The 27,356-nt window shown below is 41.2% G+C and overlaps 1 protein-coding gene and 1 long non-coding RNA gene across 4 annotated transcripts in view; one reads left to right on the forward strand and one right to left on the reverse strand.

Annotated features, from left to right (window-relative positions):
- The window catches only part of SND1 (staphylococcal nuclease and tudor domain containing 1), a 422,256-nt gene that overhangs the window by 142,569 nt on the left and 252,331 nt on the right, over positions 1-27,356 (forward strand). For both annotated transcript variants that reach the window (XM_011280535.4, XM_023250533.2), the window contains one exon: positions 10,420-10,509. In XM_011280535.4, coding sequence (XP_011278837.1) covers positions 10,420-10,509 — 90 coding nt within the window. The remainder of the gene's footprint in view (positions 1-10,419; positions 10,510-27,356) is intronic.
- LOC109497588 lies at positions 1,189-27,242 on the reverse strand. 2 transcript variants are annotated; one of them, XR_006594514.1, is made up of 4 exons: positions 26,495-27,242; positions 21,494-21,603; positions 21,076-21,184; positions 1,189-1,474 (listed from the first exon to the last, which is right to left on the reverse strand). It is a non-coding gene; the product is annotated as an uncharacterized LOC109497588 (long non-coding RNA). The 2 variants fall into 2 exon arrangements; XR_002153881.3 differs by lacking the exon at positions 21,494-21,603 and having other exon boundaries at positions 26,495-27,240.

Consider the following 27,356-nt stretch of genomic DNA (forward strand, 5'->3'; position numbering starts at 1 on the left):
GCCTGTCTTGGGGAATTGTCACTTCCTCTCTTTTGCTGTCACCGTGGCTAGTCTAGGTCTAGACCACTGTGTGTCCGAGGACGGGGCAGACAGGAGAGAGGATATGCCTACTTTTGCTGTTCCCTGCCAAGGGGAAGGTTGGTTTCCTCTCTTGATTCTCAGATTCCACATTTGGTCTTCCTGTAGCAGACTTGAAGAATATTTGAAAATCTTGTTTTGCCACCATTACTAGAATGTTTCAAGTTGCCTTATCTGTTCAGAAGTTCAAGAAGTATATTGAGTTACCTCCAACTACATATACAGAGATACATCTGAATTCCCTAGTTATTTAGTTGTTTATTTTGTTTAACCATTTGACGTTAATCAAACGCTTCAGTATTGCTTCTGACTTTTAAACCTTTAACCTCCCTTTACTTGCCATTGTTTTAAGTGGGGCTGGGTGCTCAAAATATATACAGCAGCATTTCTCGAAAGTGTGGTCCACAGACCTTCTTGCTACTTTCTAAAAATACAGAATTAAGGAAATCACATACCAGCCTTACTGAGTCACAATATCTGGTGTGGGCCTGGCAGTCTGCATGTTTACGAGCTCCCAGGGGAGACTTAGGCACACCAAAATGTGACAACCGCTGGTAGGTGGTGATTGCTTTTTGGAAGTAACAAGCCAAGAGTACAGTGTCCTGCCCACCAGCAGTAAGCATGGGCCTCTGAGATAGCTGGGTCCACAGTCCTGGTTCTGCTGTTACCTGTTACCTGAGCTAGGAATGTTCCTGTTCCTTGCTGTAAAATTGGGATCCTGATCCTTGCCACCATCCAGGTAGCACTGCTGTCAGCATTCAGCCTGCTCGATAGGATTATTGTAGGTGTCATAGGGTGTCATTGTAGGGGAGGAAAGTTTTCCTTCCCCTCTAGGGTCCCTGTGTGGGTCTGAAAATTAAACTGACAAAGATAGATTATAAGGAGAAAGACATACAGATTTATTTAATGTAAGACTTATGTGACATGGAAGCTTTCATAAGGAGATAAAGATGCTAAGAAACAGACCTGAGTATTTTTTTTTTTAATTTTTTTTTCAACGTTTTTATTTATTTTTGGGACAGAGAGAGACAGAGCATGAACGGGGGAGGGGCAGAGAGAGAGGGAGACACAGAATCTGAAGCAGGCTCCAGGCTCCGAGCCATCAGCCCAGAGCCTGACGCGGGGCTCGAACTCACGGACCGCGAGATCGTGACCTGGTTGAAGTTGGATGCTTAACCGACTGCGCCACCCAGGCGCCCCCAGACCTGAGTATTTTTATGCTGGGTCAGTGAAGAATGGATTGCCTGGTAGAAATTTGATGGGTGAAAGAATACGAGGGAAGTGTCAAGGCCTGTTGGTTTTGATTCTTCACAATGTCGTCTTTTCTTTGGAAATAAGGATGCTCTTTTCCTTCCCCCGAATATAGGAAGGCATCTCCCCCATGAGGTTTTATGACCTGTTGGAGGTGAGAAGAATAGGGATAAGTTCAAAATGACCTTCCTATTTCTATTGTTTTCTCAGACTCCTTCTACTTGAACCCCATCATTAACAATAGTATTTATTATTATACCTTAAATTCCCGTGGGTTTTTTTTTTTTAATGTTTATTTATTTTTGAGAGAGTCAGTGGGAGAGATAGAGCAGGGCAGGGGCAGAGAGAGGGAGACAGAGAATCCCAAGCAGGCTCTGCATTGTCAGCACAGAGCCCGATGTGGAGCTCGAACCCATGAGTTGTGAGAGCATGACCTGAGCCGAAAAGAAGAGTAGGACACTTAACCGACTGAGCTACCCACATGCCCCAAATTCCAGTGTTTTTATACATGTTATTAGATCCTTAAACATGAGATCAGCAAGGTCAAATATAATTGTCAGAAAAATTAAGAAAAATTGAGGGTCCTATGAAAACAGTGGAACTTCAGGGGCATAATCATGGGGGTGAAAGTGGTGTAGCCCTTCTAATCTTGTACCTGTGAATTTTTATAATCACTTTTTTTTCTAATTTGATTTTCTAATTTCATTTTTTTTTTTTTTTCTAATTTGATTTCTATTGTTTACCATCCCCTCTTTGCCTCATGGAGATATGTATGAAATGTATTGCCTTGTGAATTTAGGACTTGACTCAGACCGTGTCTCTTTAATAGACCCTATTTACCTTTGATTGGCAAGGTGAAATGGAGCTAATTAGGAATTAAACACCTTTTTTTCTATGAAACAACTCCTGGAGAAATATTTGGATATACGAACTTTCTCTGTATGGTCCTTTAGGTAGAATGGTACAAACTCTCTTCCATTTGGCCAAGTTTTGAACCTTTCCCCAGGTGCTGACTGTCGCTTTCAAGTTAGCTGACCACGTTTATTAAAAATATGCTACTCTGTGTTAAGGACCATAAAACAGTGGATATCCATGTGGATTCTGTCTCCTGGCTGCCAAGGGAATTGAAAGGTTCTTGATTGTAAATATGCCCAGGGCACGTGGTAATGTTCCTATGTTCAGTCTATAATTCAAATGGAAATAGGAGCCTCTGTTTATCAAAATGCATGTGTGTCAGGGCAGCTGGGACTGGCCATTACTTACTGTTGGAAATTTTATCCATTTTAATCTGATCATGTCTGTTCTTACTTTAGTTCAACGGTCATTTTTTAAAAATCTTCATAGAGTACAGTTCTGCTTGGCTACTTTAATTAATATTATTATAGTTCAGGTCTCCTATTAAAAACAAAAATCAAACTTCTTTTTGACCCTGGTTACTTGAGAGCACATTTGTAGTTAAATTTTTCCCTTCTGTCTCATGGAAGGATATATCTATGAACTTTTTTTTTTTTTGAGGGACAAAATGGAATTTAATTCATTTTTTATGAGGAAAAGAATGGCTGTTTGTTTCATATTTTATTCCTGTGCAGTAAAGTATTCCCTGAGCAAAGGGAAAATGTTGACCAAACAAGGTTTGGGGTTTGCTATCCCTAAACATTTTTTGCTTAAGAAACATTCCAACATTGTTCAATAATCTAGTAGGCATTCCTTTCTCGGCCTTGGTATTATACCACATGTGCTTCAGGCCCTCTTTTTTTTCTTTTTCTTTTTCTTTTTCTTTTTCTTTTTCTTTTTCTTTTTCTTTTTCTTTTTCTTTTTCTTTTTCTTTTTCTATTTCTATTTCTTTTTCTTTCTCTTTTTTCTTTTTCTTTTTCTTTCTTTTTCTTTCTGTTTCCTTTTTCTTTCTCTTTCTCTTTTTCTTTCTTTTTCTTTTTCCTTTTTCTTTTTCCTTTTCTTTTTCTTTTTCCTTTTCTTTTTCCTTTTCTTTTTCTTTTTCCTTTTCTTTTTCTTTTTCCTTTTCCTTTTCTTTTTCCTTTTCTTTTTCTTTTTCTTTTTCTTTTTCTTTTTCTTTTTCTTTTTCTTTTTCTTTTTCTTTTTCTTTTTCTTTTTCTTTTTCTTTTTCTTTTTCAAGACAGAAAACCTCACAGAGATAGTTGGAAGTGCCATGTACTCATTCTCAAACCCATTCTTTCCCCTCTGTTCTTTTTTTTCCACTGCCCATCTCACATCAGTAACCACTGTCTTTGATTTCTTTGTATTTTATACTTTTGTTGCTTATATGCTTCTATGTTGCTTGCGTGTGGTTTTAGTCAGTATTTAAGTGGGATTTTACTGTAGCATTCTACAACTTGCTTTTCCTACTCAATATTTTTTGAAATTTGCTCATTTGTTGGGTTGCTTTAATTTAGCATAACAGCTCTGTAGTATTTGACTCTGGGGTCGTACCATAAACATTGTTACTGTGAGTGTTGTTATATTTGCTTGCACATATGAGACTTTTCTACGGTATATACCCACCTTTAAGTAGAATTTCCTAATTATAGAGGTGCATATCTTCAACTTTAACCAAATGATGACAAAGAGCACCATGTCAAGATGCCACAGTATTTGAGCCATTTTTTACTCCCCACCTGTGGTTAACAGGGCATTTGCATTTCCCCACGTTCACCTTAAAATTTTTGCCAACGTAGTGGATCATAATTTACTTAATTTCCTTGATGATTAATTAAAAATTACTTTTTTCATATATTTAGTGTCCAGTTGGAGTTTTTTCGTGAAATGCCTGTTTATACCTTTTGTCGGTTCTCCTGTTGGATTGTTTCTCTTTTTTTCTTATTGAGTTGTTACAATTCTTACTTTCTTTACAGAGCAAATTGGAGTAATCAGAATATCCAGTGATTCTTACACCACATCTACCGACCTGACAGTATTTGCATGCACACACCTGAGCTGAATTACGGTGTAAAGAAAGCCGCTCCCACCTTGCCTATTCAAGGACATTGCTTTGGAAGTTCTGTCCTCTCTCTTCTACGTTGTCAGGTTTTTGCTCTCTGCTGGACCATTGCCTGTCTTTTCTCTTGTCCAAAATGGAAAACGGAAGTACTTTCTCTTTGCCCTGCCTCCTCTGCCAGCTGCCACGTAATCCCTTCAGACTCCTTTGTGGCACAGCTTTCAAAAGCATTGCATGTGCTTGCTTTTTCCAGTCCTTCACTTCCCATTCCTGGTTCCAGTCAGCCTTCTGCCCCCGCTGCTCACCCAGAACTCTTCTTGTCCAGTTACTGATGGATGACCTCTACTTAGCTTAATGCATCATGCAAATCTTAGTGTCGCCCTCCCCCCGCCCCCGCCCTGGTTTGCTGCACTTGACACCATTGGTCATTTCCTCCTTCTCAATTCACTTTCTTTTTCTGGCTTCTAGGGCCTAATGCTCCGGTAGTTTCCTCCTACCTAGCTCACTGAGTGTTCCTTCTCACTCTCCTTTTACAAATTCCTCTCTTAGCCCTTTTTAATGTTATAATGTCTCAAGGCTCAGTCCTCAAGTCCTTTTCAGACTCATAGCTTTGAACACCACCTATGTGCCAGTCACTCCCAAATGTGTACCTTCAGTTCAGAGCTTTCCTCCCAACTCCACCCTTGTTTATCCAGCCTGTCGACTTGGAAGTCTAGCATGTTAGGAACTAAACTCCTGATCACCTCCTCTGATGACCCCACCCGTTTTTCCTTTTGCTCACCTAAAAACCCTTGCAGTCGTCCTTGGCTCCTCCCTTTCACACCTCTCATGCCTTCTGTCAGAATATTTCCTGATTCTGATCCCTTCTTCCCTCCTTCACTGCTCCCTCCTTGATGCAATCTACCACCATTTGCTGCCCAGATTACTGTCCTAGTCTCCTAATGGATCTCTTTTTGCTTTACCCTTTTCTTGCTGTAGTGTCTGTTATCAACAAAGTGGTCAGAGTAACCTTTACAGATGTTAAGTCAGATGTGTGTCTTCAGCTTCGATTGCTCTCCCCTTGTGCATGCTGCCATAGCTGCAGTGGTGTCTTCGCTGTTCCTTGAACCCACTCAGGGTCTTGGCTTTGGCTGCTTTCCCCGTCTTTCTCCAGATGGCTCAACCCCATACCTTCTTCGAGGCTTTGTTTTTAACAGACCCTGATCACATTACAACTGTGGCTCTGCACTCCAGCTCGCGCTCATCCTGCTCTGCTTTTTCTATATCTGTTTCAGTTATCAGCTACCAAGTGTTTGTGCTTTGGCCTGTCACTTTGTTCATGAAGTCTTTTCACTAAGGAACTGCTTTAATTTTAGTGGAACCACATTTATTAGTTGTTGTTGTTTTTTGTTTTTTTTGTTTTTGTTTTTTTTTTTTGCCTCATGGTTCCTCCCCCCACCCCCTTATTTTAAAGTTTATTCACTTATTTTTGAGAGCGTATGAGAGGGAGCGAGAGAATCCCAAGGAGACTCTATACCCAGCTCAGTGTGGATCCCGATATGGGGCTCGATGCCACGACTGGGAGATCACGACCTGAGCCTAAATCAAGAGTCAACTGACTGAGCCACCTAGGTGCCCTGGTTTGTATTTTTTCAGGTCTTGTTTAAGAAATCCTGGAGCATCCCTAAGGGATATTAGATATTTGAGCTACAGGATGAGCTAGATAAAATTTGGTTTCAGGTTGAGGCCCAAAACTAGGGGGTTGAATATAAGGCCTTGATTGGAGGTCTCTTTCATTCCCTCTAAGTTAGCATTGAACGACGTTTTGGCAATAAGCCAAACAACTCCTGTAAAAATGCCAGGTGTGTCTTTAGATGCTAAGATTTGGGTGTTGGGCCTCCCTTTCCAAACCAGTGAGAGGTATAGATAATTAAAGTTATCTCTAATGTAGGAGTCATTTCAGGGTCTATATGTACCATGTCCTTTCTCAGGATGAACAGTGATTACAGTACATACTGGTTTGTGTATTATCTGTCCACCAGATAAAGCAAGAATTCTCTTCTATTTTTATTTTTTTAAAAATATTTCTGTGTAAATTAGATTCTAAACTAGACAGTCCTTTTTATCAGGCAAGATTCTGCTAAAGTCCTGTTTTCTCAGAATACATTCCATACCTCAATTGCCTCCTAGAGATTTCAGAGGCTTTTATGTACCTGGTAATTTGGAGGAATTGCTTTTATTTTGTGGTTTCCTAGGGACTTCTAATATCTCTCTTGTAAGATGTTTGCAGATGTCAATAGCTACTAGCTCTGAAGGGTTAGAGTAACAAGATCATTCTATTTTCACTTCTGATACCTTGTTTTCTGCTTGTGCTATTAGTTCTTTCCCAGCTTCATGAGAGACATGTAATCAGACTCTGAAGTTGACCGTTTTTTGATTGGGATATTTGTTGGTATAGTATTTACTTTTCCTTCATTCTTTGAGAGCATTTTGTCTTGGGTCAGTCCTGTTGAGTCTTTCTTATTCAGACAGCCATTTCCTTTCCTTTCCCTTTCCCTTTCCCTTTCCTTTCCTTTCCTTTCCTTTCCTTTCCTTTCCTTTCCTTTCCTTTCCTTTCCTTTCCTTTCCTTTCCTTTCCTTTCCTTTCCTTGCTTTTCTTTCAATGTTTGTGTATTTATTTTGAGAGCAAGAGAGGGAGAGTGAGACCATGAGCAGGGAAAGTGGGGAGAGAGAGAGAGAAAGAGAAAGAGAGAGAGAAACTCGAGCAGACCCCACGCTGTCAGCGCAGAGCCCTGATTGATCTCCTGAACCATGAGATCATGACCTGAGTCAAAATCAAAGAGTTGGATGCTTAACCGACTGAGCCACCCAGGCGTCCCCAGACAGCCATTTTCATTTATTTAGGTGTACCTCATCTCGTGACCTTCATCTGAATTCTTGATAAAACCGTATCTCTTAGCTTTTGTTCATTGTTTTGGAGTTCCAATCAAGTGATACTGCCTTGTGATCTCTTTGGTGTTTCAGAAAAAGTAGAGTAAGGTTCATACATTCAGGTTCTGTGACAGATCATGAGGCTATGCAAGGTAAATGTCCATACTTTGTTCAGTTCACTTTTTAAAATACTGTTCACTTAGGCTTGTGTAATTATACAGCTACTCTCTGTAAATAGGTTGTCCTCTATTGTGTGGCAAATATGAATATGCTGGCACTTCTTTATTCCCAAGGGCTTATTTTGATAACCATTGATTTTGTCTGTATGAAAAATCCTGTTCATTATTGGCACCTAGAATCTTCTGTCTAGCCGGCATTCTTTCTGTATCATTGAGTGTCATCATAAGCTCTGTTTTATGGCTTATATATTATACTTGGCACCTTCGTCATGACTCAAAATTTTGATTGGACTGCCTGGATATTTATAAAATATCCATAACCCGGGGCGCCTGGGTGGCGCAGTCGGTTAAGCGTCTGACTTCAGCCAGGTCACGATCTCGCGGTCGGTGAGTTCGAGCCCCGCGTCAGGCTCTGGGCTGATGGCTCGGAGCCTGGAGCCTGTTTCCGACTCTGTGTCTCCCTCTCTCTCTGCCCCTCCCCCGTTCATGCTCTGTCTCTCTCTGTCCCAAAAATAAATAAACGTTGGAAAAAAAAAATTAAAAAAAAAAAAATATCTGTAACCCTGTATATCTGCCCTGTATTACCCAGAACTCCCTCTACCTGGGCAACTCTCATGTATTCCATTTCCCCTTTTCTTTTTCCTGTAAGAAAAAGTTCAGTTTGGTGTTACTGTTTCTTTAAAGATTTTCATATTCAGGGCCATACCTCACTTATTAGGCAGTGATTGTGACACCCCAGGGCTTTGGTCAGGGTATGGCCATCGATGTTCCTGTTAAGAGCATGTGGAGACTCACACATCCAAGAAGGAATAGAAACTTGGGTTCATTTCTGAACGTGCCTCCTTAACTTCCAAGAAGAGTACCATAATGCTGCTGCTGCCTTTTGGTCACTGTTGTTTGAACCAGAAGAATTAGAAAGCAGTATATGACGAATGTGAAGCTCACACTCAAATTATGTGTATTCTCATAAGAGGTTTATCATGGCGATATCAATGAATTGAAATGTTTAAATAACGTGTTCTGGACACCAAAGCTTGATCAGGGTCTAGGAGGAAACACCTATTTCAGTTCCCTTGACCTCAATCTTATCATTAGGATTAGTTTAAATATGGGGTATTAAAATGATAAAGATTTTTTATTTAGGAGGAGTTGGCTGTTTATGAGAAGAAATAATTTGAATGCTTCTTTGAGTGTGGAATGGATTATAAAGAGATCTTGTTTTGTCAGAGGTGTAATAGATGGTAAAGGTAAGGCCGGGTGAGCTAACTGTACAGGATGGTAAGCAACAGCACACCTCTGGGTCAGGAGTTCGTCCTTGATTTTCTTCTTTATTTGTGAATTTTCCCTCCAGCGTTAATGGTCCAGGAGATTCTGAAATCTGTACATAGTCTTCTTCTAGCTTGGTTGCGTTTTGTGTGTTTTGTGTGTGTGTGTGTGTGTGTGTGTGTGTGTGTGTGTGTGTGTCTCTCTCTCTCTCTCTCTCTCTATATATATATATATATGTCATTTTTCATATTTCTTTTGTATTTAGTTCATCCAGCCATTACTTGAGTATGAGGGGAGGTACTGTACTTGGCTCTAGGGTCACAGAATAACAGAAGTGGATGGGATTTCTGTTCTTTTGGAACTTCTGGGTTAGCTGGGGAGAGACATTAAAGTAATCATAGCAAGTGATCTAGCTAGCATCTCCCTGTTTCTTTTAACATCCTCCACCCCTCCATTCTCCCCATCAAAAGGCAAACTTTTCTAGACTCCATGTATGTGTCACCATGAGTTAGAATATTGGATTCTTTTTTTATCCGCTCTATCCATTCTGTTAATTCATTTCTTAAAATGCTTCTCATATCTCTTCAGTTTCCTACCCATTCCCTCTTCTGTCAAGTTCCTCTAGAACTTTCTCTCATATTCCCCAAGTTCTGTGCTTAGAATAGTAACCCTTTTGGGGAGAAGTCTGGAGCCTGTGAGATAATGAAAGAATTGTGTATGTCGATATTCATGCATGTGAGTGTTGTGTTGAAATACTATTTATTCCTGCCCCCTTTAGCTTGTTCTGTTTTTTAAACTCTAATTTTCTTCCTAGTTTTTTCTTACCCTGTAAACTCACATTAATTCAGTGAAACCTTGTCACCTTGTCAGTGAAACATTTCCTGATTACTTCTTTCTTTCCACTTCCCTGAACTCTGATAGCACTTAGTCCCTAGTCTATATCACAGTTTAGCACTTACTCAAAACTGCTTTGTGTTGCCATTTCGTATCTTTTCTTGTGTTACTCTGTTAGGTTGCAAATATTTTGAATCTAGGATTATAACCTGTATTTACAGAGAGCTTTGTATGGGTCTGTTGGTTGGTAGGTGCTTAATAACGGCTTACAGAATAATGGAACTAGATTCATAGTGTATCTATGAATATTTGGAGGGACCTAATACTTACTGAGCTTCTTCTGTACCACAGTTAATACAGGTGATGACCACTTAGGTTGTTTCCAGGTTGGGTAACTATAAACATTCCATTAGTTATTATTTATTTATTAAAAAAATTTTTTTTAATGTTTATTTATTTTTGAGAGACAGAGTGTGAGCAGGGGAGGGCCAGAGAGAGAGAGAAAGAGAGAGAGAGGGAGGGAGGGAGGGAGGGAGGGAGGGAGAGGGAGGGAGGGAGGGAGAGGGAGACACAGAATCCAAAGCAGGCTCCAAGCTCTGAGGTGTCAACACAGCCCCACGCGGGGCTAGAACTCATGGACCACAAGATCATGACCTGAGCTGAAGTCAGACGCTTAACCTGCTGAGTCACCCAGGAGCCCCTCCATTAGTTATTTTTGAGTCTATCATGTGAAAAAGATAATCTTATTCCGTATAAAATACTTCATCCAAATATTTATTAATTATTTACGGTGTATCTAGCACTTAGTATCTGTGATATGAGGAGGCAGTATATTTCCAACGTAACATATTTCAGATATATTCCAGTGTCTGGTTTTATTGGCTGTGTTCATTTGCCTGTTTTTTGTTTTTTGTTTTTCATTCCTGATGTGACACTTTGTTTTTCTTTTAGGATAAGAACAAGAAACTACGTCCCCTATATGACATCCCCTACATGTTTGAAGCTCGGGAATTTCTTCGAAAGAAGCTTATTGGGAAAAAGGTAAAGGATGACAGAAACATATTTGCAAATTGTTGGGGATCATCGTAAGCTGGGCCCTCGTCATGGAATCCCAGAGACCTGCAGATGACACTCATCCACCAAGTCAAGTGGAATTACTTTCGATACGAAGAGGGGCGTGTCTGTGTATCGGGAAGTGGTATCCCATGGGAGAAATTGAAAATTGGGGCCCTGACCACAGTGTGATTGCCAAAGCCCTCACAGCATGCTCTTTCCAGGGTCCAGGCTCAATTCCAGTTTCAATAATTGCATATTGCCCTGAGCTTCATTTACTTGGCTCTCTCGTTCCCTTCAGCCACCTCCATTAAAAGTGGTGCTGTGGGATATGCTATTGAAGGAAAGTTTCCTATTTTTTTCTGCCTCCCTTGCCTCTGAGGGATAGGTTGGCTGTTGAGAAGAGGGGCTCTCCTGGATTGGGAGTGTGCTTCCTGAAGTGAACTGTGGTGCATATGCCTCCTCCACTTCTTCGGCTTTTGTCATATTTCCTGGAGCTTCTGCTGCAAGTGTGAGGGGAGCCTTGTGTGGTTTCCCAGGAGTTCCTGCGAAGCCCTTGGTGCAGCACATTGACTTTCTAGTCCAGTGCAATAGTTCAGAGACCCTAAGAGTGCATTTCCTTGTGTTCTTAGAGCATAATTGTGACCAGCTGCAGAACTTGCCATTCTGGGAGGCTGAGAGTGAGCCTCTGAGCATTCCCTTATTTTCCCTGCCCTCCCCACCGTCAATATTCTGGGCAGGTGTCTGTGTCCTTGATGAACAAAGGAAATGAATGGCGTCGTTCCTTTGATGGCAATTGATGGAAATCTGTTCAAGGAGAGACTGTGATTTGTCTTTTCTGTACTTTGCTTCAGTGAGGGTTGTTCTGGAAAATACCTTGTTTTGGGTTGATTTTTCCTATATCTTCAGAAAGATAAGGCCATTCTGCTGTATATCTGGCCTTAACACATTAATGCCACATTAGCATTCTTTACCTAAATGCAGATTTTTAATGATGTGACAGGTTTGATAAGGCTCTGGCTTTTGAACCAGTGCCAAAGTAGTCTTTCATAAACATAAGCAATTTTTATTGTATACCATAGTCACTAGAAATATAAATTATAATAAAGAGATTTTGAAGTTGGCACGAGATGAAATTGCTAATTTTGAAACAGAGAAACTAAACTGGATTTCCTAAAACGAACGTTAAATCTCCTCAGGTTCCTCCAGAGAATAGGCTCATTTGTCATTGTATAAAACTTGACAGAATGCTGTATTCATTCATGAAGTGTAGTGCGAATGATGGCTTTAAGCCTCTTTCAATTTCTAGATCTCCTGTTATCTGATCTAATGTCGACATCTCTATTTCACCAAGTGTATATCCTATCATTCATTTACTGGCTCATAAACAATAGCATAGAGGCAAACAAGGAATTCCCTCAAAAGTGTGGATTTCTATTGAAATCCATCCAAAATCACCTCGAAAGGAGTGGTGGCGCATATTTGATTCCTGTGCAGCTGTTTGCGTGGCGTGTGTTCTGACATCCACCTGGTTTCTTTAATAGTGCCCTTGCCTGATTCTGTTTCATCCGTGGGAGCATCGATCACAGCTATTGCAGCCAATGCTGAGTGGTCCTAGAAGGTTAGCCCAAGGTTCTGCTCTCAGAACCTGTCCAGGCCTCTGTAAAGACCTCTGTCTGTGGATAGAAGGACCGACCTCAAGTGTCAGATATGATGGCAATTCTTAAGCAATTAGGTTCCTTCTTGGTGGGAGAAGCGTTGTTTACTGGTTCTTCTGCATAAGAGTGATTGGATTCTATTTGTGCTGAGCCCAAGTTTTGTCCCCCACGGTGACATTGTATAAATGATGAATACCGTATCCCTGCGTGGGGAGTAGGATGCTGCTCAGCTCTGCTGGGCCGGAACATTCCTGATGCAAACTGCTTTTCCTGACTCACCACCTGAAACCACTTGCCTGTCTTCTGGGCCCATCAGTTGCGACAGCGAACACCCATGTTTACTCTCGAGTCTGGGAGCAGGCAGGGCAGTTGCTGCCTCAGGGGGGTGGCTAGCACATCATTGCACATTTCTGCCAATTCCCTTCAGACCTCTGCAGCTGTTCAGCATGGCACATGGTGATTAAGAGGCACCGAGAGGGAGCATGTGTGCCTATGTGCCTCTGTGCACGAAAGCTGATTAGGGCAGCCTGTCACAGCTTAAGCAAGATAATGGAGGTAAAATCATCTTTTCTGCCCAGACTATTATTTGACCATCCCAGAGAGTCTATAATATGACAGTTTTGAGGAGTTTCTAGAATGTAGAGAAATAAGATTGAAGGTAAACTGCTGAGGTGCTTTGTTGGGTTCAGTGGTCTCCATTTCAGTTATGGAAATTCACTTCAATTCATTCCCAAGGTGTAATTCTGGCTAAGTGCCTTAATTAATGGAACCACGCACCTCTCTGAGCCTTGGTTTCATCACTTGTGAACTAGGAATATTATTTGCCTTCCCCTGTCTCATGGGATTGTTACCAGAATCTAGGATATTAGCCTTTCATATTTTTCCAGATGCCAGTCTGTTGTGGTGTTGTGTTTAACAATGCTGCTTCTTATAGAATCTAGCACAGCCTCCCCCTTTCAGTTATCAATTTTTTTTTAACTGGCTCTGAGGTCAAGAGATGTGAATCAGTGTGCAACTAATTTGACTGCCATCAGCCCATTGCACAGATTTTTCTTTTTAGATTATCTCTCTTTTTAAAAATTTATTATTATTATTTTAAACATTTATTTATTATTCAGAGACAGAGAATGAGCATGGGAGGGTCAGAGAGAGGGGGAGACACAGAATCCGAAGCAGGCTCCAGGCTCTGAGCTGTCAGCACAGAGCCCGACGTGGGGCTTGAACTCACAAACCACGAGATCATGACCTGAGCCAAAGTCGGACGCTTAACTGACTGAGCCACCCAGGCGCCCCCAGCCCATTGCACAGATTTGAGTAGTATTGGTTGGATGTGGTGTCAAGTTTCCAACTTCCACAAAATGATTGCCTGCTCGGGCATTTGTGTACGTGTAAAGCGTGTATGTGTTGTGTAAAGTGTATGTTTGTGTGTGTGTTCTCTGGATGAGAGAGACGTAGAAGGATACGTGTGTATCTTGGAAGTGTTTCAGAAGCTGTCTGACTTGCCATACTGCCTGGTAGAATTCCCTCCCCATCCTCTGTTTACCATCTGCCATCTGTGCTTTCACTGAAATCTTGACTAAGGAATATGCATGGTGAAGAACTGTCTTGTTACTTTCTTCTGGGGTTCTTCATGGCCCCAATATAGTGGAGAAATGGAATCCATGGTAACTTCCACACGTCTTTCAGTTTTGTGGTGTGATATCCTAGGTGTGTATAAGATGGTGAGAATGATGTCCTCCAAAAATAACCTGGGCTGCAGCCTTCTTCTAGCAGCGGGAGCAGTGTCAGTCTATTGAAAGGAAGAGTGTGGGTGCCTAAGTCATTTTGTTCTCAGTGGAAGAAGGTAATGGTAACTGGGATCTTCACTGGGAATTTTCTCCCAGTTACCTCATAGAATCTCGAAAGTAGAATCTCAAAATATTTTAAGTCTGTAATACAGCATTTACAGATGACTTTTAAATCACTGTAACTCCTGTCCCTTAATTGCACAGTTTCCATCACCATGGGAACTGTTGCATTCAGACTTGTAACTTGTTTGGACAGTTGAGGGGTCAAAAATGGACAGGTGGAAGAGATGGAATCGCAAGAAGCAAGAGTGCATGGAAGCTTCGGCCCTGGGATTATATGCTCAGTCCAGGCTCTCCTATCTCCACTGAAAATTGAGCATTTTTCTTGATAAATGCAGACACTTGGAAAGTTACTGGGATATAAGTAATACCAGGAGTTATTTCAAATTCATATTGCTTTAGATGATTCTTCTCTTTTGGAAAGTTTGTACTTTTTTTCCTGAAGTTCGTACTTTTGGAGGCATGGAACTCCTTGGGGTAGATGGAAACGATCTTCATGTGCACCAGACTCGCAAATCCGTCATGTCCAAAACCAAAGTTGTGATACCCTGTCAGAAAATTGGGGCTCCTCCCATGTTCTGGAAGTCATGCCTCTCTGTTGCTGTTGGAGACATCTTTGACACCCTCTCTTCCTTAACCCCCTTATTCCAGTCCCTCACCAGCTCCTGCTGTGTAGATATGTGCATTTCCTCTTCCTTCCATTGTATTGCTGCTGTCTTGTCTTAGATCTCCTCTCACTGAGGCTCCTGGAACGTTTTTAGTGCTTTTCCCATAGCCACTCTTTCCCATTGCAGTCCATTCTCCACCTGCAGCTACTGGGAGCTTCACCAATGACAGTAACATTGTGCTCTGCCATTGCCTAAGGCTTTGGCTTCTCATTGCTTCCTTTGACTTACTAGGTCCTGCATAATGTGGTTCCATCCTGCTTCCCAGAAAGAAGCTCCTACCCCTTTTCTTATCTACCTCCTGGCCCCCTTTCTGGCATTCCATTAGGTTTCTGAACTACATTATGCTCCCTCTCACTTCAGGGCTTTTGCACTTGGAATTTGTTCTGTTCGGGATACCCACTTTGTCCTCCTTTCCCCTTCCTTATTAATCTCACAATTATCCTTCAGATTTAATTTAAACTTGACTTTGTGGAGAAAGTCGACCCCCCTTTTCTAATATTTTCTTCCCAGTTTTTCACATCTTAATGTATTTGAGAGATTCTCTGTTACTATCTCTCTCTTGTTAGATTCATTATATTAGGCCAACTGGGGCCCACATCTGTTTTGCTCAGTACATGCAGTTTATGATGCACAGTAGGTGCTCAATAAATTTCTTCCAAATTAATTAACTTTAGGGGAAAATGGGAGCAATGGGATGAAGGCTGTGTGGATCCAGATATGAATATATTAAGGGTGGTAGGAACTGGCCCTACCTGATTTGCCTAGGGTTAGCCAGATGTGGAAGACGTGGCATGAGATTATCTCTTCGTGTCAGGACTCTTGAGTCAACCTGGAAATGGTTGATACTACATATAAATGATCTTCCCTCTATTTCTGGGTTAATGTGCTTTGAGAACCAGTTGGTGACCCAACTACTGTTAATAGCCTTATTTCCTTAGGATGCCAACTATAGATGAAGATGTGGCTTGTTCGCAATTTGGTGAATACTTACGTATGATTTTCATGCTGTTCCAATTTGTACTGTGAACTAGACAGACTTCTTGGGACACTTTACATAACGCTCATTCAAGCTTAACAGGGTCAGAGCTGTCATTCATTGTCCTTTGTGGTAAGCACTGAGTATTTAATTTTACTTAATTTACTTAATTTTACTCCATCCCAAGATGTATCATTCCTATTTTTACAGGTAAAGAAACTAAAGCTCATAGAAATTAAGTGTTTTATCTAGGTGTCTATGCATTTCATTGCTGTGCTAAATTAAAGGTCTAGAAAGGCCCACCACCATGTTGTGTTACTGAATAATGTAGATACATAGGGTCATGGTCCTCTTTGGGATAACATCAGTTCTTGTATATAACACATACCTGGCATACTACAAGAAGTTGATTTCTGTAGCTGTAGGATCCTAGTCTACAGATCTCAGCAGGTGATAAGAGCACCGTAGATCAGCCCTTTGAATGCCTTCAGCCCTCTAGACATGATCTCATTAGTCTGAGATGTCCCTGTGAAGTGATGTTTCATCAAATTGTTCTTTGGAGAAACCTATGTCAGATTACATGTTCTTCTGCTAGTTACACAGACAATGTGAGGTCATAGGTAACATTGCTAAGCCAATGTTGAGGCTTGATTTCCTTTTCTGTTTGATCTCTTGGCATAGGTGTGACTTGGGAGCATCTGGGAGAAAGGAAAGGTCAGGTTGCTTTTTCATCTTGGCCCAAAGCCAGGGAGTAGTTGAGGCGCACTCAGTGCTCCTTCCCCTGTGCAAGGACAGATCTCTGAAGGTACCTGGAGGAACATTCCTTAGCAGAAGCAGTTTTTCACTCAACTTTTGGAAGCTCTTCAAGGACCTGGAGCTTTCTTGAGGAGGAACTCCTTCACTCCTTGTTATTTAACAGGGCCATCCTTTTCCTTAAAAACACTTCTAAGTTCTGTCTTTTGCAGTGTGTTACTTAATCAGCTGTGTTGAGTGCAAAGCTGGAAGTCAGCGGATTTTTGTTCTTAATTACCTGCAATGTATTTTAGTTTGGTTTTTATAAACATTTCCTTTGTCATCTCCTCATTTTCCACTTCGTATTAATTTGATTCACTCATGATATGGAAAAGTCCTTTACATTAGTGATCAAAACAGGCCCTGAGGTTGTGAATGAGTTGTGATTTAAATTGACAGGTTTATACGAGGTTGCTTGTCCTTGCCTTCTCTGGGCCAGCTGTTACCATCCATGTGGCTGTAAATTTTTTGAATAAATGACTGTAGATATTCACCAAATCCAGAGATGACTTGAATGACTTATAATTTCTGACTGCTTTTTTCTAGTAAGACTTCTCCCACTTAGACATGAAGGCAATGTGTCAGGATGCATTGGAGACCAAGGGTCATCTACATGCCCTTTACCTTATGGACTTTGGGAATGATCCTTGATTCGTTAGCTCACTTATCTAGTGAAAGTAATTAACAAAACTGTAGAGTTGTCTGTTTCTGAAAATTTGGCCGTTCTCGGCAAGGTAAGTTTCTACCTGCTGCCACCTAAATGCCTTTCAAGTAATGAGTTCTTGAATGTTTTATGTGCAGCTTTTGAAAAGTACCTCTGCGCTTTCAGGGCCGTCAGGGTGTGTAGCTGAGCACATTGCTTCTTGGTGAAAGTGTGGTATTTGTATGAGGTATATTGTAATATCCTCTTCAAAAAGCATCTGTCTCTAAGTTAAATGAAAAAAACTAAAACCTTCAACTGCATTCCTGGAAATTTCTGTATGCTCACCTGTGGGAAATGATTCACTAGCTACCAGAATCCTCGAGATTCTCTGATCTGGGTAATACTCTTATGTTGTTCTGCTTATTATTAAAGACTCTTCCCTGGACTCCCAAGTTGCTCACAGTTTTCTGGTGAAAGTTCTTCTGTTTAGAACATGATTTGTGGTCAGTCTCTCTTAAGCCACCCACTCCAGATCTTTTTGGCTAGGTTTCTGAAATGTCGTCCTTGGGGCTGGAACTTTCCATGCTTATTCTCTGCAAACTAGGATTTTATTTTAGGGGGAGATTTGTGCTGAATCAGCTCAGCTGTGTTTGGGGGTAGGGAGAGGACAGCCTTTTTTTCCCTCTTTAAAAATAACCCTTATGTGCCAAAAACCTTACAAAATGTGCTGAATTGCAAATCTTCGAACGTTCTATACCTCCTGGTTTACAGAGACTAGATTCTTTTGCACTTGCGCTCTGTGACAGTGTACAGAATGTCTCATGTTGTAGACGAGTGTAAAGTGGGATGGGGTATAGATGTACTCAACTGGAAAAGAAACTCGACTCTTGCTATCTTTCTCAATATTATTTTCTCCAATAGTTTCATCTTAAAAGGACCTATAGAGAGACAGTGCATGTAACTTTTCTAATAACAAAAAATTCTTGAAGAAAACATCCTGTACGTGTTTGCAAAATAATACATCATTGAGAATCGGTGAATTCCATTTTTAAGCACTGACTTTCCAGGGTTTCCTTCTCTGTGACCTCTCTTGTTGATTTGTTTGTGTTTTTTACGTTCGGAGAGTTAGGCTAATAATTCTGGTTACTTGCATGTTTCTTTGCTGAGGGTGTAACCAACCTGTGTATGTACAAGAAGGCAGTGTATACAGTGTTTGTTGGTTCTAAGGTGGAGGTTTCGTCAACTCCTCACATCCGGGTGATAGAAATGGTGTTTTTGGACCATATCTTCATAATTAGGGTCGTGTAGTTGTAAGCTCCTTGTTTTAATGTGTTTAAAGTCTGAGTGAAGTCTTTTGCTCTTATCTGAAACAAGTTCATTTATTGATACCTGGAACTGCCTTCTTGTTTTCGCTTGCTAGTTAACTTTTCTCTGGCAATGCCAGAGAAAAGTATGCCTAAAGTATACTTTTCAGGTATGCCTAAAGTTTTGCAATGTTATTTCATGAGGATTGCTGGCTTGGGCAGTCTTTCCTGGTATTTTCATGGTGATAGGTGTAGTGGGCTCTGTAGTTTGCTGCCCCCGTGGTTCATGTCCATTTGGAACCTCAGAATGTGATCTTAGGTGGAAATAGTTCCTTGCAGATGTAATTGAAGTTGAAATGAGATCATACTGGATTTGTGTGGGCCCTACACTCAATGACTAGTGCCCTTATCAGAAGAGGATGGGACACGGAGGCCAACAGAAAGCCATGTGATAGCGGACGTGGAGATTGAAGTGAGGTAGTTGCGAGTCAAGAAACGCCAAGGATGGCCAGGAGCCACCAGGAGCTGGGAAGAGGCAAGGAAGGATTCTTCCCTGCAGCCTTCAAAGGAGGAGCATGGCCCTGTCAACACATTGATTTCAAACCTGAAATATTCACAAGGAAAATAGTTTAGCTTCTTCATGTGTCTGACCACTTGGCTCTTGGTTAGAGTTCTCGTTCCTGGGTTTGTACCTTGGTAATGACCTCCTCTGCAAAATTAATCCAAAGGAAAGGGTCTGAATGTTCTTTTCACCTCTCGTCCCCTCCCTGCCTGTGTTGTCTTGCTTTTTTATCTTTGCACTTATTCTTTTATCATTACTTACCTTGGTTTATGCATTTGCTGTAGAATAATTGATACTTGAGAGCACGTTTCTAGTTTTGTCAGTAGGCTCACCCTGCCACTTGTCCCGTTTCCCTTCCTTGGAGGATGAATGCTGCTGTCCACTTAAGAAGGCTGCCATAGCCAGGGCCTCTGTGGCTTCTACTTCAGTAATTAGCAGCATTTTGAAATATGGCGTGCTCTGGGAGGAATCATTCCTGGCAATAGCTTTTGATGAACCATGCTCATCCCATTCAAGGGTGATGAATAGGACATTAGGAATAATTACAAGTCTGTATTCTGGAGCACCATGTCTAACGTTTTGCCTGCAGAGCTATGCATGAATTTCTTTCTGTAACGATAGGAATCTCAGGTTTTGTCTTCAACCAGACCTTTTTGAGCCAGGTATTTTTTTCTGCAACTTTGCCTTTTCTCTTCTTCTGGTTTCAACAAGTGTTTGGATTGGGCTGTGCTGGGCAGATGAGCAGTTAGTCATCTTCTGAAGACAAAGGTCAAGTCGACTTACTCTCTTTGAGGACTCAGTCCCTGAAACTTCGGTGATGCCTAATTGCTTGATATGTTAAGAAGGCCAGGAGTGGTAGTCTAGTGAAATCAATTCATTTTTATTCATTTACCAGATATTTTTTTGAGCAACTACTATGTGGCGTACCTTATTCTAGGCATTTGGGGTAGAGCCTTACAAACTCCTGTTCTCGTGGACTTTTAGAAAAGGTACATATGATTATTAGGTACCTTCATGGAGGTAAAGTCAAGATGACTAAAATATCATCTGTGTCACCAGTTGCTTACAGTCTAACTGGGTGGGACAAGATTACGTCAAAACGGGTGAAGTTGAGTAGGAACGTATTTGAAGAACTGGCGAGATAGCAGAAATGTGTCTCTTGGCGGTATTAGCTTAATACTAATATGAATTATACAGACGATAGTTGTCTGTCAGAAGCAGGAGAGGTCTTAACCTGCTGTGTGACCTTATCCACTTACAGGTTTCCACTACCACATGTACTGCTGACACTCGCATGTGAATATTTCCACTCATAACTTCTTTCTCCTCCTACAGATGTTTCCAGCTGCTGACCACTGGTTACTCAAATACAGATTCCAGTAAATAGGTGACATCTATTACATCCAAAATGTAGCTCATGGCCTCCATATGATTTTTCATCCCTGCCCACAAACTGTCTTGATTACCTTTGCTGTTGGTCTTAAATAATGTCTCCCCTGTCCATTGTCCTGAACTTTAGAGTCTGCGATGTCCTTATCCTAAGTTTGCCTGATTCTGCCACAGTTATCTTTTTCAAATCCTCCTTTTCACAATACTTCCAGTGACTGTTAGTCTCTTTGCTCCTTATATTATATCTCAATTTAATTATTGCAGCTCTACCTTAGGTGGTTGGTCTGCTCCTTCTGGTCTTTGCACACTTTCATGTTACTGTCAGACTGCCTTCTGTATGCACACTCCTGATCCTTTCACGAACTCTGGGGATCTCCAGATGCCTCCAGTAAAACATCTAATTCCTTAAGTGAACGTAAAATCAAAGGCGGTTGTGTATAAAATACCGTGATGCCATTTCCAGTCTTCCTATTGTACGTTCATAGAGTGTGTCACAAAGAATTTCTCACCATTCTGTGGACACGGCCCAGCCCTTTCACACCCTCCTGCCTTCGCACTTGTTTCTCTTTAAGCATCTTCCCAACGTCCTGTATTCCAGGCTCCCCATGTGAAGTTTGGGCTCTCCAGCCTCCTCGCATACTTCTGTGCCCACTTCTCCTGGAGCATTTTCCCAGTCTGACCTCCCTCTCCTAGCCCTACAGGGCAGAGAGCTTACCTTACTTTTTGTTCAGCTCGCAGTCCCTGACGTCGGGAATCTGGTTTGATCCCCATCAAGTCTTCACAGAAGATGTTGGATTTGTCCTGTATCTAGAAGGTCTTAAAGACTGGGGAGAAGGGAAGCAAAAATAAGATAAAAATAGAGAGGCAGACACTCCATAAGAGACTCTTAAATGCGGAGAACAAACTGAGGGTTGCTGGTGGGGTAGTGGGTGGAGGGCCAGGCTAAATGGGCGATGGGCATTAAGGAGGGCACTTGTTGGGATGAGCACTGGGCATTGTATGTAAATGATGAATCACTAAATTCTGTTCCTGAAATCGTTATGCTATATGTTAACTAACTTGGACTTAAACATTTAAAAACAAGAAAGGTTGGGGATATGTAGATATACGGAGAAGGGATGCAGAGAGCTCACATTGTAGTTCTAAGCCAGGGAGCTGGTTTCCTTGTCGCCTGCTTTCTTTAATTTCCTCATCCTGAGAGACTTTGAGCCTGGCTTCAGTGAAACTCTAGGCATGGTGTTGTCTGAGAGACAAAGGCATTAAAAATATGTAGAATAAGTATATGCTTTTTCTCTTGAAAAAGAGAAATGAATTATGATTGTGAACTCACCTCCCCACCTGGCTCGGTGCCTAGTGCGGCCTGCCCCTCACTGCCAGGCTGCTCTTGGACGTTTGTGTGCTGCTGCCTGAGCAGGCCTCCCTGGGTGCTAGAGGTCTGGTCTGGGGCTGTTTCTGTGACTTTACTTCATAGTCAAAAGTGTGCAGTATTTGTAATTTGTTCTCTTCTAAATTGATTTGACAGGGATTTAGTCGGCAAAATTAATATTTTTTTATTTGAGTCTCCATTATTTTAAAACTTGGTGGCCCCTGACTACTCCCTGCTCTTCCCATCCTCCCCGACTTGGGGTTCATAATGTCCCTAGTCTCCAATAATAGTTTGAATGAATTGAAAGTAAGTTGCTGACTTGCTCCACTTTGCCATTTCTGCAGTATATGGGGTACCTTTTAGCCTGGCAGTTTCCTGCTGAGCCCAGCTCCTCGGAGCCTGGCAGGCTCAAACTTTGATGGTAGAGGGCTGAGAAAGGAGAGACCAGTTAGAGCATCTGACTTCTCCCTGCTAAGCCAGGTTTCTGCCACTTCTAAACCTCTGGCCCTTCTTTATATTTAAAAAAAATTAAAAAAAAATTAAAAACAAATGGCGGGGAAGGGAAGAAAATACGGAATTAGAAGAAAGAAAGGAAGAAAATCCCAGAAGTGACTTGATCACTGGTTAGAAATTAGGTGAACAAGTTTTGGTGAAATGGTACCTACCACATGGCAGCTGGTGAAGTTCTTGTTTTTTTAAAAAAAAATTTTTTTTTTAACGTTTATTTATTTTTGAGACAGAGAGAGAGACAGCATGAACGGGGGAGGGATAGAGAGAGAGGGAGACACAGAGTCAGAAGCAAGCTCCAGGCTCTGAGCCATCAGCCCAGAGCCCGACGCGGGGCTTGAACTCGCGGACCGGACCACGAGATCGTGACCTGAGCCGAAGTCGGACGCTTAACCGACTGAGCCACCCAGGCGCCCCTCTTGTTTTTTTATTGACTCTCAACAGCTAAGAGATGTAATCTTAAGTGTATGGTCTGAGTGTTCACAAAGCCTCTGTTTCTTCATTTGTAAATTGGACAGGATATTTTGACAGCTGTGATTTCTTAGGTGCACTAGTGTAGGGAGGGAACGGTAGCAGAGCTGTATTAGGAGTAACTTTTGGACAGGACAGAAAGAAACTGTTTTAAGTTCCTCGAGATGGAAATACAAGCTAGTATCTGAAAAGCAGGCCTCCAGCCTTTTCTACAGCTTATCAGCCCACATTACAGTGAAGAGGTAGGACATTTCTGTCATTTCAGAGGCAGGAAGACACGGCAGCTAAAGTTTGTGTATGTTCATATTCTTACGCTACACACGAATTCCTTTCTTTCAGTGTGCTTTATTTGCTTAAATTGTGAGATGCGAAGGAATGGAACGGATGGAAAATACATCCTCTAAAAAGATGATCTTACTAAAAAAATCCAGAAAGGCTCAATTAGTCATCGTAGTATATCCAATCAGACTCTGGTATAACCACATTTACTGATAAATGTGTATTTTTCCTAGTAGAGACTCTGGGGCAGGGGGAGCACCACAGAGAAGCTGGCAGGTTTCCATGGCCTGAGCTGGCTTCACTTCACAGGATGGGCTGAAGGTAGAAAAGCTTGGGCACCTGGAGCCCCAGACCTGAAGTGCATCTTATCCTAACTCCATGACCTTGGATGTGTTCTTTTATATTAGCTCTTAGTTTCCTTATCGTGAAAAGGGAGCGAACTGCCAATCCCAAATATCTGTTCCTAAACCCAGTAGTGAAGATTTTTTTTTTTTGTCCTGTTAGCACTGATTGACCTACCTGATGCTTTTTTATTTCTGTAAGTTTCATCTTTTGCTACCAAAGGTTTATTTTAAATATCAATGAATGTGAATACCTGTGGTAGACAAAATGATAAGATTAAGGAGGTTATGTGTGTAAGACACACACACCTGAGTCTTGTGACCACTGGGTGATTCTTTATACTAAGAGCAGTGAATGTCAGGAGACTGTTGGCGAGCTGCCATATAAATCTTTACCTACCGCCTCTATGAAGCAGCTCTAATTAGCTTTTACCCACCAGCTCTCTCCCTCCCCAAGAGAAGGCTAGGAAATTGAATTCATTCTTTTCCTGTTTGTGCTTATGTTACTGAGTTATAGTTAGAGCATCTTTTATGTCTTTTCATCTGAAATGTTGGGTCTGAATGGTTATGGTTCGGGTTACAGTCTGGTTTACCAGTGGGGCAAGGGCCTCTTTTCTCCTTTTTTAGGACCTGTGTCTTCAAATGATTTTCTCCCTTTTGAGAGCTGGTGTTTGTTTCCTTCCATCATTCATCAATTCACTAAATTTTGAAATGATGGCTTTAGAAGCCAAATCCATCAGAATGATTGATTCTCTGACGTCTCGGTCTGGCACTGTTTCCGCACTTCCACACTGTCCACCAGGTTCTCTCGTGGCTAGCGGTGCCGCCAGCTGTGTGGAAGAAAGGTAGCACGTGGTTTGAACTCTCCATGTGTGAAGTTGTTGAAGATGAAAGACAAAGATGAATCGTGTTGTTGCTCTTGCGCTCTTCTGGTTTGGTGGTCACTAATCATAACTTTCCAAAGGGAAAATCGTAATGGGATCGCAAAATGTATTAGACTTAAATGCTATTTTCTCTACCAGTGGAGAATGAAAGTGGTGTTGATAGTCTCTTTATCCCTCCCTTTACGGACACAAAGTTCCTCTCTAACCTCCTTGTTGTTTTCCTTCCTCCCTCGATTTAGTCTTCCTTTCCCCTCCCATTTCTCTGCCTTCCATTTTCCATCCCCCTCCTCAAAGGTGCGCAGACCTTCAACACGAGCAACTTCAGAATTCATAGCCTGTAGTTGCTCTCATCTTCCAGTACACACACCCCATCTGCCGTACTGTCTGACTTGGCTGTGGCAGTGGATCCCTGGGACCTTTCTGGCCTTACGAGGAAAAAAGTGATTTGCTAAATGTCATTTTTTCTTGTTTCTGTTCTTCCTCTCAGCAGCATGAAACTTGGTTCAGTACCAGAGTTGCTGGAGCATTTGCTTCTCTGAACAAGGTCCACTTAGTTCGCTTGATGGTTCCAGGTTCTCTTTGGGCGTGGGTCCTCTTGGACGAACTTGAAAATTTCCAGGCTAGATAATAATTGTGGTACATTCAAAATTCTTGAGTGCTTTAATTGTCATTTCTTAGTGTTTTGGGAAAAGGGAAGACACGAATGAGGAAGCAATTGCCAGTCACTTTTTTCAGTCTGATTTCCCTTCCCACAGGGTTTCTAGTTGATGGGCCAGGGTATGTGTGTCCTTGCTAGATGTTCTAATGCCACCTCTGCTTGGTGCTGCCCCAAGTACAAGTATGAGTGAGGGGCTTGAGCATTGTATCCACAGGAAAAGAGAAACTATTTGGATGGCTCAAGAAGCCTTGGGAAGCTGGTTGCGTGGCTTAACTTCCTGGAATTCACGTTCACGTTTGTTTCTTCCTTGGCTGCATGTCATCATCCCTGTCCTCCAAATCGTGTGTGTCCAGGGTGATGAGTAGCAGTGCAGAGTTGATGGCTCTGGGTCTTGCTTTTTCCCTTCCTTCAGAGACGCTTTGTGTTGGTGTGATTTCCATGACAAGGCAAAGATACTTTTCCTTATAGGATTTTTTAAATTTAATTTTTAAACAGCCAGGAAGACAGAATTCAAAACGTTTTTGTGGTTTTATTTGACATAGCAAGTTCTTTACTTAAAAAAAAAAATAGATGTAGATATCAGTTTTAGAAAGCACATATATGGATAAAGTAGTGATTCTTTTTTTATTTCCTCCTAAAGATTTTCATAGTCAAATCAAGAAACTAAATGCTTTTGGTTGCTTCATTTGCTGAAATAGAAATTTGGAAGTCATTTGGCAAGATAGCCAGTGCGGAAACCTAGGATATTTTTTGACAGACTATTGTATAAAATAGGCAGACATTTAAATTAGTTAACATATCTTTTATCTTTTAGACACTTTTATTTACTAAGAAACCAATAACATTGATTTAAGTTTTTCCCTTTTCTTTTTGGTATGGTGTTCACCTCTTATATTGATTATTTTGAGTAGGTAATTTGTTTCATTTGATTTCAAAACTCAAATGATAATAAAGGGTATACAGTTGGGAGAGCTCCCTTCTACCCGCCCCTGGTCCTTTGCTAATTCAGTTTTACCTTCTCAAACAACCATTATTACTATTTCCTTGTGAATCTTCCCAGAGATATTTTAGGCCTATATAGGCAGATGTTTGTGGGTGGGTGGATATTCTTCTCCCTTTTAACACAAATGCTAGCATCATAAATACAGTTAAAATTTTGTACAGATAACCAGAAATAGTATCCTTGCATTTGTATTTATGTGCTTAAAAGTACTAAATGGTTGTTGTTGATCTGCACAATTTAGGGAAAGCTTAGAATCTTCCTACAAAATTTCAGCCTAGTTTTCTTTGCGGCCATAATTTTCCTACTTGAAAATGTAATTATGCATTCTGCTAATATTGGTGATATTGTCCATTCTATTTTGGTTATGATACTGTATTTTGTTTTTGGTGTTGTGTTACAAATAACATTTACTGCCTATTTTGTCAGTCACAAAAGCAACACTGATTGTCTCTTCTAAAAATATATTAAAAAAAAAGAAGAAAGAAAGAAAGAAATTAAAGCAAAAGGAAACTACTACCCAGGGGTAGTATCTATTAATACTTGAGTGTATATATTCCAGTCTTCTTTTTATATATTTGGGTATTTGCATAATTTTCAACTTAGCTTGTAATTGTATAGTACTTACTGTTTTGTAACCTTCACTTTGATGGTTTTCCTGTGTCCTTAGACTTCTACCTGAGATACTTTTGTCATTTAATATCAAGTGAATGTTTAATCAATATCTTAATGTTGGCTATTTGTAGTGGTTTAGCATATGGACTTTGGAACCAAACAGACATGGGTTTGAATCTCTGGGGTAACATTGCCTAACACAGACCTGTCATGAGCATTAAGTGAGGTACTATATGTTAAGCATTAGGTACAATGTTTGGCATATCATCAGAACTCAATCGATAATTGCAAACTACTGAGTCAGGGCTTAGGAAAATTAAGAACAGCGAGCAGTATATAATATGACGACCACAACAAACTGGTTCTAGTCTCTGTCTTGATAAGGTTGGTTGAAAGCTAGAGAGAGGGGCAACCGAAAAGGCAACATGTGGGAAAGTGGGGAGGAATAGAGAGTGAATTTTTATGAGAAACAGCAGCCAGCATTCTCTTTTGCTTAGGCCCTGTTGCCTTCAAAGCCAGTCTAACAAGTTTAAAGTCTATTGCTTGCCCTTCTTCTTAAGATTGTCTTTTTGAGCCTAGGTGCTCTTTGGCCCTTGACTGGGTTGGCCCTGACTTGGGTGCCTGACTTAGTGAGGAAGTGGGAGTGGGCGTGGGTAAGCAAGAGCTTGGAGAGAACTTTACGTACTGTTTCCTTCTTTTCTGAGAATTCTGGTATGTTTTTCACAGCCTGATAGAGTTCCCATGGGAACTGGCAGGAGCTCTGATGAGAATTTAATTTACTGTGACCCAAAGGAAGGGAAATAAAGAGACAAGTATGCCCCATCCAGCAATTCCCCCACCCCCTTCTTTCTGAAATCCCACACTTGAAGCTAAAA

The sequence above is a fragment of the Felis catus genome, chromosome A2 (genome assembly GCF_018350175.1).
Source record: "Felis catus isolate Fca126 chromosome A2, F.catus_Fca126_mat1.0, whole genome shotgun sequence".
NCBI classification, from domain to species: domain Eukaryota; kingdom Metazoa; phylum Chordata; class Mammalia; order Carnivora; family Felidae; genus Felis; species Felis catus.